Source organism: Talpa occidentalis, unplaced genomic scaffold (genome assembly GCF_014898055.3).
Source record: "Talpa occidentalis isolate TD23 unplaced genomic scaffold, MPIMG_talOcc4v2.1 talOcc4.3, whole genome shotgun sequence".
NCBI lineage: Eukaryota > Metazoa > Chordata > Mammalia > Eulipotyphla > Talpidae > Talpa > Talpa occidentalis.
Genome location: NW_023603184.1, coordinates 11,850,722 through 11,864,211, shown reverse-complemented (window position 1 = coordinate 11,864,211; position 13,490 = coordinate 11,850,722). Strand labels below are relative to the sequence as shown.

The 13,490-nt window shown below is 38.7% G+C and overlaps 1 protein-coding gene across 3 annotated transcripts in view; it reads left to right on the top strand.

Moving 5' to 3' along the window:
* IFTAP (intraflagellar transport associated protein) overlaps nucleotides 1–12,661 on the top strand; it is a 52,147-nt gene extending 39,486 nt beyond the window's left edge. For all 3 annotated transcript variants that reach the window (XM_037522444.2, XM_037522442.2, XM_037522443.2), the window contains 2 exons: nucleotides 2,783–2,922; nucleotides 11,344–12,661. In XM_037522444.2, the coding sequence (XP_037378341.1) occupies nucleotides 2,783–2,922; nucleotides 11,344–11,508 (305 nt within the window). In that variant the 3' untranslated portion in view covers nucleotides 11,509–12,661. The remainder of the gene's footprint in view (nucleotides 1–2,782; nucleotides 2,923–11,343) is intronic.
* The last annotated feature ends 829 nt before the right edge of the window (nucleotides 12,662–13,490 follow it).

Here is a 13,490-nt window from a genome sequence, read left to right as displayed (position 1 = left end):
TGATTTTATGGGGGAAAATCTTATCCTCATAACAAAGTTTAGTTTTTGAGTGTTAGTGATATGCATATTTTACACCATCCATAATGTTCTATAGATATTGATAGACTCTTGATACTTGCTATTTAATTTGAAAGTTGAGATGCAGGAAATTAGCTTCCTAGCTTGCAAGTATTTGTTGAGAATTTATGATGTGTAAGGTGCTGTGTTAGGCACCAGTAGTTATGCATTTCTGCATTTTGCTTTTACACTAAAGAAACAGTTGACAAGAATTTTAAATGTGGAGATACTGCATCTTATTGCCTTGAAGGAATTGTTTCTATAGAGTAGAATTTTTTATGACAGTAACCACTTTTGTTGAAAATTCTATTTCCTTTGCAAGCATATTAGGGAGGTGAAGAATTTCAGCAGAGGAATTGGAGTTGTCCTCCTTAGTGCACAATATTGTAGATCAGATTTTTAAATATTCCTGAAAATAGAGTTGATTTTGAGTTCACATTTGAATTGATGTTTGCACTGGCAGGCCGATGGGTCTGGTAGAATTGGTTTGCATATTATGAGACCTGAACCTTCTCTTCTTGCTTTTGTTGTTGGCAGGCTCCTAGCCAGGTGTGCCAGTCCTCAGCAGGTACACCAGGGAGCTCAGTGAGGGAGTTTGGCTTTCATCTCAAGTAGGTACATTAGAAAGTCAGTCGTTCCACCAATCTTATCGAGTTTAAAAATCTTGCTTCTTTTAGGGCCTCCCTGGTAGTGCAAAGGGTAGGGATGCAGCCTGTGAGGCTGTCCACAGCCTCTGCAGCATGGGTTTGATCCCTGGCCTGCCAGGGAGCAACCCACATGGCGCAGCAGACCTCTCCTGTCTCACTGGCTTCTCCCCTCAGCAGCGATCTGCCTGTTCGATCCATCTGCCTGTTCTATTCCCCGCTCTGTCTCTGGTGAATCCTCTCACCCCCAACGCCTCTGGCCTGTACTCCAGCTCTTGTATGCATAAATTAATAAGTCTTCTTAAAAAATGTCTTGCTTCTTTGGGTATAATTTTTTGAAGTGCACTTAATGCTGGCTATGCTGGCTATGCTATACTAGTGACGTTTCTTGGCCTTGAGTTTGGATGCATAATCTGATAGATTTCAACAATAGTAATAGTACTGAAAATGCTTATTTAAAACAAGTTCATAATGTGACATTGTGAATTAAGAGTGTGGGCTCTGCAGACACACTCCCTGGCTCCACCACTTTCAAGCTGTGGCACCTTAAATGAGGTTACTGTCAGTGCTTAGATCTCTATCCTGTAACACAATAACAGAGCTGTTGGGAGAATTATTTGAGTTAATGCATATGCAATATCAGCTCATAAGTGTTGGCTGTTACTGTTGTTTATACTTGTGCTCATTCATTAGATCATACCCTATGATTTCACTAATTAATCATAGAAATACCTTTGTCACCATGTCCCCACCCACATTCTCAGTTTCTAGGCTGTGTCCTCTGTTGCTGAAGTCTTTCAAATTTTGTAATCATGTTTTTTTGTGAAGGTGATCTCTGTGGTTATGAGAAATATATTTCAAGTAAGTTTCAGGTTTTGAATATCAATACCTGCTCAGTTATCTCCCTCTATATGCTGCCATTGGCAACAGTGAAGGCATGCCTGTTGTTAATTAATCATTTCCACTGAGAACTTAATTAGTGTCTTAATTAGGATGATCATCGAGTAGCAGGCAGCATCATCCTGAGCCAGCTGCAAGTTATTGGCCAGCTCCAGCAGCTCTCTGGTTCTCTGAAAACTTACAGAAGAAAACCTGTTGTGTTTCTATTTTGTTGTTGTGTTCTTTAAAGAAAACTGTTGAAGATCATCAGTTTCTGTGATGCTTTCATGTCCTGTCACTTATACCCACTTATAATAAGGGATTGTATCCACTTAAAATGGATCGATCAGAAAACCAAGATTGTTATTGAATTCTTTTGATTGTGCTAAACAAGCTGGAAACACGTTGTTTGCAAGGGTTGAAAATTAGACCATGTATTCTGAATATGACAGAGTATTTCATTTTTCTGTTGAAAGTTGAAGTTCTTTCCTTCTGGCATCATTGTTTTTTAATATATTTTTTTGAAATATTGCCATATTGTTACAGGATGAAATAAGTACTCCATTTCTTTCTCTTTACCCCTCAGGAAAATAGGGAAAGTGAGGGAAAAGTAGCATCTTCTTGCTTTATTTTTCTACATAGGGAGAAAATTGGGTTGGGGGTGAGAGGTGTGTTTCTCCCACACCTTTTAGATGGGATATGGCTTTGCAGAAATAAGATAAAAATAAATGTACAGATGGATTCTATTTTATAAAAAGGGAGGGGAATCCCTTAAGTTCCAAAATAAGGATAGGTGTTGTGAAATGCAGCTTCTTACTTGAGTTCATTTTGTTTCATTCTTTTGACCATTATAGGCTTTTAGATGATTTAGATAAATTGTGAACTTGGGGCCTCTCCAGTGGTGCAGTGGTTGAGCTCTGGGCTGCGAAGCTGCCCCCAGCCTCTGCAGGGCCGGTTCTATCCCTGGCCACTGGCAAGGGTCCCACGTGGCACGCAGACCTATCCTGCAGCGCCCGCTGCTCCCCTCAGCAGTGTATTTCGTCAGTGTGCCTGTTCTGTTCCCCGCTCGGTCTCTGGTGAATTCTCTCACCCTCCCGCACTTCTGCTGTACCCAGTGGTTGTATAAATAAATAAATAAATCTTAAAAATAAAAAATTGTGAACTTGGTGCAAGGATCAAGCAAATTATTTTGTACCCAACAGATTTGCTGCTGCTTCCAGGTGAAGTGGAGCAGGACGTAAACACTGATGGTCCTTCTTATATTCCTTCCATGGCCCGGCCCCTTGGCCCTGATGTAAAGCCAAGGTCCACTGTAAAAAGAGTCGACAAACAAATGGAAGAGGTACTCCATGGGGAATCAATCCGTCTCAAAACTGCCTTGATTTCTTTAATTTGTCCTTTCAGAGAAATGTCACTCTACCCATGTAGCTTTGTAGTTTTTCTCAGAATTGGGAAAATTTAGAATTTAAGCTGCTTAATTGGGTCTTTCTCACTGCTGTCTCTCTCTGATGTCTGTGTTTCTTTTAAAGCACAGAGAGCAATTATGTTTTTATGTGGAAACTATTTTTGTTTCATGATGTGTGCCATGCTAGAGGACAGTGCTACCTGGGGACTTTGCAACAGAGCACATGGACAGTTTTTTTTATCTCTTTCAATCTGAGCTGACCATTTTTTTTTTCAAAATAATTGTTTCTAACATCCTATAAATATTTTGTATTAGTTAGGGTAAAGCCAGACTGCTATAGTAGAGAATCCCAACAATAATTCAGTGGCTGAAAGGGAATAGACCTTTCTCTCATCTAACAATTTGTAGAGAGCCTTTCCAATGAGCCCTTACTCTGTTCCCTGGGGTCAGCAGGGAAGTAGGTTCTTTCTCTCTGAATCTCCACTATGCCTTAGGACCTTATCCTCAGTGCTTGTCCCGTAACGGTCATTCATTGTCTTACCTGATAGGACAGGGTTTGAGAGCAAAAAGGGCAGCATGTCCCCCCAAGGTTTAGGACTCAGGACTGTGCTCTTCTGCCCCATTGCATTGGCAACCACTTACTCACATATTTTTATTAAACCACAAAGGAGGCTAGGAAATGTCATCGGGCCTTGTCAATTCATGGGGGAAATGCAGGAGAATGGAATTTCTGCACATGTTAACTCTCCCCAAAGCATGATTCAAGTCTTTTTTTTGCCATCATTTGCATCTCTTCTATATATCCTAAACAAATGTGCATCCGCTGAGGCTGTTGGTATGGGAAATGACATTTATAGCCCTTTTTACTCCAACTTTATTTTTTTTATTTACTCCAACTTTAAAGGAGCTCAGGTACAAGAAGTTGTTAAGAGGTTTTTGTTATTGCTTTCAAATAAAACCCGCAGGATGTTTCCTGATTATTTAGTCATTTAGGTACTAGCTTCCACTAGCAGATATTCTATTTGGAAATAGTTGGTCAATCAGAAATAACTCACACATTTCAAGTTTAAAATGCTCTTTTCTCGTAGAAGTTTTGTTCATTAAAAGAAAAATACCGATGGTCTCACTCATAACAGGAATCTAGAAAACCTAAATGAGGGACCAGGAAAAAAGAATAACTGTAAGAAAGAAAAAAATCAAAATCAACAAACAACTATGAACCAGAGACTCACTTTGGGAGTGGGGAAAGGAGGATTAGGGGTCAAAATTAGGGGGTTGCAATTGTATGGGGAATATAAGAATAAAAAATAAAAGTTCAAATCTGAAAAAAAAAAAGAAATTTTGTTCATTGACATCCAGTAGTATATGCACTATACATGTGGTTTTTTTTTCCTTTAAAAATTTAAAAAATGCTTTCAGTCGACAGGTTTAAAAAATGGAAATAATTCCTGAAATCTATGAAAGAGTCAATAAAATAAAAGTTAAAACCCTTCAGGTGATTGTGTCTTTAAAAAGCTTATAAATTTCTTACCAGAAAATGTGAACATTTTTAAATGTGGGAGTCAAAATGATATAAGCATTTTTTTTTGTGTTGGCAAACTCATGAGCCATAGATGAATAAATTTGCTTTTTTTTTTTTTTTGGTGGGACCCTCGCCGGCGGCTGAGGAATGAAGCAGTGCTGCAGACGCAGCCCAGCACTCAAGTGCTACGCCAACAGGGGAGGCCCTAAATTTGCTTTTTTAAAAATATCCAGAGTAATATTATGGTTGGAATTTTTATTTCTAGTCACTATTTGTTAGAGAACTTTTCAGAATTGTGTGGGATGACAATAGTGCACCAAATTTCCCTTGGCTTAATAGCATTAATCTAATTTTAAAGCACCCAGTGCCAGTAAAGGAATTTGTTCATCAATTTCCAGCAAATGCCCTATAATGGACTTGCCAAAGGGCTATTTTGTACTGGAGAGGTAGGTGCTTTTTATGACTTCAGTCTCAAATGATAAAAATGTATGCTTAATATCCTGATTTCCTCTTAATTGCCTAATGAGAATCCATCAACTTCTGATCTGGATTGGACCAATTTAATTTTTTCCCCTAATTTTATCACTCGTTTTATACATCTACATTTCCACTTAGAGTTATTTTCCAAGAGTATGCCACTTTCTATCTTACTGTACTTACTGTATTCACAACCATACTATTACTCTGGATATTAAATTTCAATTTTGATGAATTTTAGAAGTTCTTGAACAGTTATATAGCACAAAAGAGTTCACATTTTGGAAAAAAAAATGTGAATTCTCCCTCCTTAACCCCTAACCATAGAAGAAGTCATAGAATATAATTTTATAGTATTTTAATGGGAGATTTTCTGTTTTTCCAATTCATAATGGGACTCTAAAAATTTTCACCTATAAAAGCAGTGTATTTACCATATTGTTTGTGAGATAGCCTATAGCTAAATGTTGATATTATTGGCTTGAGCATTAGTTCTGTTTTCTTTAATTTGCTTTGCGGGTGCTATGAATGAAAATAATTCCTCCTGTAACAGTGTCTCTGTTAGAGTAAGTCACATGAACAATTTTAAAGAAACTAGCAGTTTTCTAATGTGTACAAGTTCTATTCCCTCAGAGGTTACAAAAAGATTTCAATTAGATTTGAAATTAGGCACCTGAAATCCACATATTTCTCTCAGCTCCTTAGGCAAAAGTAGCAAGTTAATAACTTAATTCACAGTTGTTTTCTGTTCAGTAGCAAGGGATTTGGTGTTCCAGTGCACAAATTCGTCTCTTTGAAATAAATCAGAATTTCAGCTTGTAATCGAAAAACCGTGGAATCTTATAGTTTAGAACCCTAGAATGAACCTAACTTGAAAGAAGAGAATTCCCAAAGTAAACCACAGTAGCCAACAGCTGAAATATAAATGGAAAGGCAACTTTACTGGATTTTAAAAGTTGTCATTTCAGAGATTGCAGTGATAGCTTCTGAATTGCAGTGTGCGTCTAGTTCCCCTTTAATTACATAGGTGCCCCTTTTCTTGGAAGACTCTAAAGTCACTCATGTGTGTCCTCATAAGCTAACTTAATCAAAATGCAAAAAGGATCAGAACTAGTGCTGTCGTGCATATTGTGGGCTTGCAATAAATATTTATTGAATGAACAAATAAAGAGAACAACCCTCGTTACCTACTAGGAGTGATTTTTCTGGTATAACAGGATAAGAATCATTCTCTCTTTTCTTCTCTGATCAGTTTATTCCCCTCCGGCATATAAACTTGTTCAAAGTACTCCCATCCTTTACAAAAATGAACCCAACTTTCCCTTCCCTTGCTTTGGACCCTTCTTCGGCAAGTATCTATTCTTTTTTCCTCTCTTTTCAGAAACTGTTACACTGGACTACTTGCCTCTCCCCTTTTCCCCAACTCAATATCCTGCAGAAACATCCTTGGCTCCAGTTACCTGTCTGGATGTGTTCAGAATAAGGGCACCAGTTACCTTATAGTTGTCAAATCCCAATGGAGACATTTCTACTATATATAATATCTTGAATCTTCCCCGACACTCCACCTGTTCTAGTGCCCATTGACCCCTGGATTCCTTTGGGTATTTTCAAATTCAGCATGTTAAAAACTGCTTATCTGTCCTTGCTTCCTTCCTGCAATTCTACTCTTCCTTTTCCATATTCCATCCGTCATCAGGTGCTGCCCATTTTACTTTCAAAATATTTTCAAATCTTTGCTACCAGTGCCCTGTTCTTTGGCAGTGAAATGTTTGGGAAGTTCACGTAACAGTACCTAGCCATGCTAATAGCTAATAGTAGTGACACTTCTTCTTATTATTTTAAGGTAATAATATACTGTTATTATTTCTTGCCCGGTCTGCCTCAACAGTCTCCTGATTACAAATCTACCCTCTGTTTAATCTTCACAGTGACCTCTCCGGATATAATCTCCAAAGAGGCAGAACATCTTTCTGTTTGTACATGTCTGTGTCAGTGTCATCATAGATAGCTAAAAGTTAAATGAAGGAAGGAATTTATCTGAAAATGCATAGATCACCTAGTATCTACCCTGCTTTCAAAAAAATCCTCCAGTGACTTTTCACCTTCTCTTGGATAAGCAGCACATAAGCCCGGTCACTATCTGATGCTGTCCTCTCCACTTACCGTTCCCTGCCTTACTCTTTATACTCTGACAATACTAAACTACTGGCAGATCCATGCATGTGAAAATCTCTTATTTGCATGGTCTGCTCATGGGATTTCACTTTGTTTGAAAATCTCTTCATCCTTTTAAGTTGTTAACTAATAGTTACCTTGAAGATTCTGCTCAGGTATCACCTCTTCTGGGAAACATCTGATTCCTTCCAAATACCTTCTTACCTGAGCAGGTGGGTGTCCTTTCTCTGTTCCCTTCACACCCTAACTATACACCACTTGCGCTTTATACGTCTCACTGTAGTAGTTGTTTATGTGTCTGCCTCATTTCTATGTGATTTCATACAGGTCTTCATCTTTGTATCCTCAGCACCTAGCACACTGCCTAGAAATTAGTGGAAACGTACAGTTTGTGGAAGGATTGGAAAATACCGAAAAGATTGTAGGAGACTGTTCATCTGACATTTTGACATAGGGATGCACTGGCCACATTGCAGTGTGGAGTGACAGTCTTAGCCCAAATCCAATGGCTTTAAATGCATTGAGTGTCAGACTCTGGCATTGCACACATGAAATTGTTACTCTACTTGGTTTGTTGCTTTTATATTTCAGCATGTATGACATATAACCTGGGAAGTTAATTTAATAATAGCTGCTATGAATAATAGTTTCTAAGTGAAGGAAATTTTATTTAAGCATATTTTATACCTTAAGTGGATTATAAATAAAAATTCTTATGTGGGCATCCTATATGTTGACTAGCTCAAAACTTTATTTCTTGCTAATGCTTTGATTAATAACAAATATTTCTTTTTTTTTTTTTAAAGATTTATTTATTTATTTATACAAGCACTGGGTACAGTCAGAAGCGCGGGAGGGTGAGAGAATTCACCAGAGACAGAGCAGGGAACAGAACAGGCAGACTGACGAAATACACTGCTGAGGGGAGCAGCGGGCGCAGCAGGAGAGGTCTGTGTGCCATGTGGGACCCTCGCCAGCGGCCAGGGATCGAACCGGCACTGCAGAGGCTGCGGGCAGCCTCGCATCCCAGCGCTCAACCACTGCACCACCAGGGGAGGCCCAACAAATATTATTTCTGAGAAAAGAAATCATGTTGCCTAACAGAGAATTTATTTGTCTCAAAAAGAAAGAAAAATAAGAATTTCCTATTTAAGGAAAATTCCTATATCTCTAGTATACCATAATGTTGGCTATTATGGCCTCAAGGTCTATTGGAACCTCAGGGAAAATGGAGAAGAAAGGATGGCTTGGACCATATCTAGGACTACTTTGGCATGGAAGTTAACTGTTACTAGAGTTTAGGAGTCCAACATATAAGCCTTACTTACTCTATTTGGGTTGCTAAAACAAAGTGGATGATCAGTAGGGTGATGAGTGGGAAGGCTAGTAGGATTTTCAAGAAATTTAAGCTTTAGCACTTTCCCTCTATGCTTATGCAACCCACTTTGCATACTGGAGAGAGAGCATGGTCTGTGATGTTGGATTCATTCATTTATTTCTGTCTTCTCCTTGAAGTTATGAAACCTCATGGACAGGTTTTGCTCTATTCATCTTGTGTTCCCAGAGTCTAATATCAAACACTCACTAAGTATTTAAAGGGTAAAGGGGAGGGAGGTGGAGCTGTGCGGATCCTTTGTTTTATGTCAAAGGGGTGGAATCGGGTGGGGAGGGTGGTATATTATAGTATGGAATTACTGGGATTTTAGCACAGTGGATTTGTCTACTTTGAAACTGTGTTCCAGCCTCAAAAGGGAGTGAGTGAAGGCAAAGTGACTGCAACTAGTCAGAGTGGCTCGGTAAACCTAGGCGGGTTTTAGAGGCCTCAGGGTGGGGTTCGACGTACTAGGGCAATGTGGTTGCTGGGCCTGAGGCCAGGTCTGAAAGGCAGGAAGCAGTCATCCCAGCAGACTGCATATACTGGACTCCTTGTCCTCTGCCAGAATTCCTTACAGTCAGCTTGGGGTGGAGTTGTGGCCAGGCCTGCAGACCTCTACACTTACTGCTGAATAGCGTCAGACACAGCAAGGCCACTTATGTACAGGAAATGAGTGTAATGTGTTTCTTCATTTGAGCCAGTCTCAGCAATGTTGCTCGACTGTGACTTTGGCTGTGATGATGATATATTTAATCTCAGAAAGTGACTTAAATGGACAGATCAGTCCATCTGCAGGCAGATTCGCTTCCTGTGTAGAGTCGCTGTTTGGAAGAGAGTCACTGTGGCACCTGGGAGAATGTTGTGATAGACGGTGCGGATCGTTTAGATCACAGCGATACTGTGAACCATGCAGCCCAGGTGTGTAGCGAGCTGTACCATCAGGTTTGTGTAATTCACCAGCAGTGAAGTCGCCTGAGGATGTTTCTCAGGACGTGCCTCTGTCTTTAGGTGATTTATGTTTGTTTTTAGAAAAGGTCTTTTCTCCCAAGGAGCTATGATTTGGCTTAATAAAATCTTCAAGGCTGACTTTTTGCTGTGTTTTTGTTGAGGTGAAACTTTATCTGCAACAAAGTGTCCTGGATTCAAATGTTGCTTCTCTCCCTTACTAATTGTGTGGCTCTGGACAATTTCCTTATTTTTCAGAGCTCTTTTAAGGTCAGCAGCAGGGTTGTTGGAGATGGCTGCTGGTACACACAAGCTCCCTAGGACTGGGGCTGGCAGGTGGTGGGAACTCTCCAGTCATGATCTTTATCAGGGAAGCCTGCAGGTTCTTCTAATAAGGAGGAAATGAGCAAGTCTCTGAAATTTGTTCTCTTGCTGGTTTTACTAAGAAAGGATTATATTTGACTGGGTGTTTGCTATTAGCAATGCATGCCTGTAAAGCAACCAACCCATTCTGAGCAGGTTTATGAACGGTTCTAGCAGCCACATGCTCTTCGCCGTGGTTTGTAGTCGCTCCAACACTCCTCCGTACCCTCCACTCCTCCACCCTTAACACCGCACTACCACCACACCGCACTCTGCTGCACCACCCTTATATTATCAGTCTTTTAGCGCAGGTGTACCCACTTCAGGTGCCCGCCATCAGGCATGCACCCAGGATCACAGGGCTCCCTCATCTATCCTGATGGCGGAAGGGCAGAAAAGCCTGATACCTTTTACCTTACCCTACAATGCCTAACTGCAAAATACAAACTGCTGAACACATAGGAGACATGTACCTTTCATGTTTTTTTTTCCCCACCTGTAGTAACAGCACATGGTTTCTGAGCTATATGATCCATTTTCAAGGAATTGCAAGATCCACTCAATGAGATCATTCTCCACACAAGAATATTTAAAGCTGATTATAGCTTCAGGGCGGTTTTTTTTTTCCATTCTTGCATAAACCATAATTTTCAATTATTTTAGCATCACCATGCATAGTACAGAGCTATATAGAGGTGCTAGATGATTTCATTACATCACACCCCATTTGCTTTTGGAGGGACTTTTTAGGAAGTAATATAATGAAATTTAAAGCATTCCTTTTTTGTTTATTAGAAAATATGCTTTTTAAAAATCTACTTTCCTTTAGAAAGTCTTTAAAACTCACAGGTTATGAATAAATAGATGCAGAACTATTACATCTCTTTGCAGCGACTTGGACTTTTAGATAAATTCTGTAATGTTTTTAAAATTCTTGGTAGGAGAAACGGACCCTGAACATTTTAACTTAAGGTGGTATTTTGTGCTTAATTCTTACTGTTTGGCACACTGATTCTAGGTATTATCTGAAGAAGTAAGCTTATTAACTTCAATTTATTTCTACTTTTGCGATTGTTTTATTGATCAATTTTTTTTAATAAGTGGTGAAAAAAATCTATTTAAAGTCAATACAATTTTAAGGTATATTTTCACATTTTAACATAAATCTTAGTTTTTCATATGCCTCCAGTCCTAACACTACAAGTGGTAAAAATGTAATGAATATGTACAAGGGAGACTTTCTGATTCTTGCCGTGGGCGGAATTAGTTAATGATATTCATTCAGATGCAAGATGGTACAAATGGGGCATATTAAGAGGCTTAAATTAGGTCAAATTGAATAATTGAATTTATTCCTTTACTTAAAAACAGCTTAATCAGCTGAGAGTGCTGAAGTCTAAAAAAAGTTTTAATTAAATATTAATAGGGAGTTTGTTTCCAACTTTATCTTCCTTTACAATGATTGTATATGTTTTTCCTCCTTTGTGATCTTTTATAGATACCTGGAGATGAAATTCAGCCCTTCACACTTGATGAAGAATTTGATTATGACTCCGTAATGCTAACCCCTAAGTTCACTCCTGCAGAGATAGATGCCATCAAAGAGCTACCCAAGCAACAGAGAAAGAAGACCGACACAGGCTTACAGGAACCCGGTGACTGATTCACCAAGACATCTTTGTGTTTACTTGTATTTTCTTATTCAAGCAACATTAGAATAAAAGATATTTTATTGCAGTCCCTTTTGTGGAAACGTATGTGTGCATTGATTTGTTAGTTAGTTGTCACTAGGGAGATATGACTAAGAAGACCAAAGAGATCTCTACCTTTACAGAATTCCTTTCTGCCATGTTGTTGCTGGAGCCCCATGGCTGATAGAGGAAGTGCAGGAACAGGAAGCAACTGCTGCAGAAAGTCCACATTTGTAGCCCCCCACTATAACTGGGGGTTGTGGAGTATTTTAGCAGAGATTAGAAATATCACGCCATCTCCCTGGAGGTGAAGGACAATTAATGATACATGCAGAGCACATTGTGTAGCACATAAGGAAGAACTGATTTTGGGGGTTGGTCTCTTGGCCCAGCTAGTCAGAGATAGTGGGATAACTGTAAATGCTGACAGGCAAGGCTTCTGGAATTGACTTAGAAAGGATATACTGAAAAAGATGGCATCTGAGAATTGCTTGTGTGTCATATATTAAATTCTTGTACTATGTTATTACCTTTGCCATGTATTAGGATAGTTGTGAAGTATAAGGAATCATTTCTATGATCAGAAGCTTTAAATATAATTTGAGAAGGTAAGACATAGAAAAAACAACTTGAAATGTAAATATGACCAAGTATTGTGGGGTGTTAATTGGATAGAATACCCATAAATGCATAAAGAGAAGGAGGGGGTAAAGATGAAGGCACAGAAGAAGGGGATCAGTATGTAGGAAGTATTTTTTTAATTAAAAGACTCAGTAACAAATCAAATGTACTTAGTTTTAATTGATGGCCTCTTTGCTTGTACACATGTGCATGTGTATATATTTATAAAGTCACAATCTTTACCATAAAATGCTCTTCATTTAATGTTGTGGTTCAATCAAGTTATTTCCATATTGATCTTTTCCTTACTCAGTCAACAAACTTTTGTAAGATGCCATTTATGTGCCAGTCCTGATGCTGGACAATGACAAGGGTACAAGTAAATGACAAGTGGTTTGATTGAGTGGAAAAGAGGGATGGATAACAAATAATCACAGCAGAGCTGCTCTGTTCAGTATAAGAGCCGGAAGCTGCACGTGGCTCTTGAGCACTTGAAATAGAGTTAAGGTGAGGGATTGATTTTTAAATGTCACTTTTATTTCAGTTTAAAATAAAAGTTGATATTTGAGGCAGTCATAAAACTTTCAAGCGCATTTGAAACAATCGGGATATGTAAATCTACTTTTCAACTATAACTTTTATATGAAAATCTGAATCAATTATTTTTGATGACAACTTAGTGTCTACATTTAAAATATAAACATAAACATAAAATGCATATTGGGTTTCAGAGAATTAGCATACAAGTTGTAGAATCACTTGTTAGGTTTTTATATTATTTGCATGTAGAAAATGGTATTTTGGGACACCTGGTTGAATGAAATTATTAAAACTCACTCATCTCTTTTTACCTTCTCAATGAGGCTAACTAGAACAAAATTATATATGTGACTTGCAGATTTTCATTTGACAGCAATGCATTAAAGAATTATCTGTTATAAGAGTAGTATGTACCAAGAGCGTCTGGAGCAAAACAAGGTGGAACTGTTGTATCCGTCCGTCCATCCATCCATCCATCCATCCATCCATCCATCCATCCATCCATCCATCCATCGGTTTTTACTGAGGTAACATTGGTTTACAACACTATATGATATAGGGGAATGGGTTCACACCTCCTCAGATATATGTTACCACACCCACCTCCAAAGCACCCACGGTGTAGACCACTGGGCCTCCTCCCTGCAATGTTTCTACCCCATGTTTGTGTTCCCCCTCTAGTAACTTCAATTCTGCAGTCATATTTCTAGGGTTTGTTTTAGTTTTGTTTTGTCAGTTCTTTTGTGCCTCTATGTTGTACCTACGACTGAAATCACACAGTATTTGTCTTTCT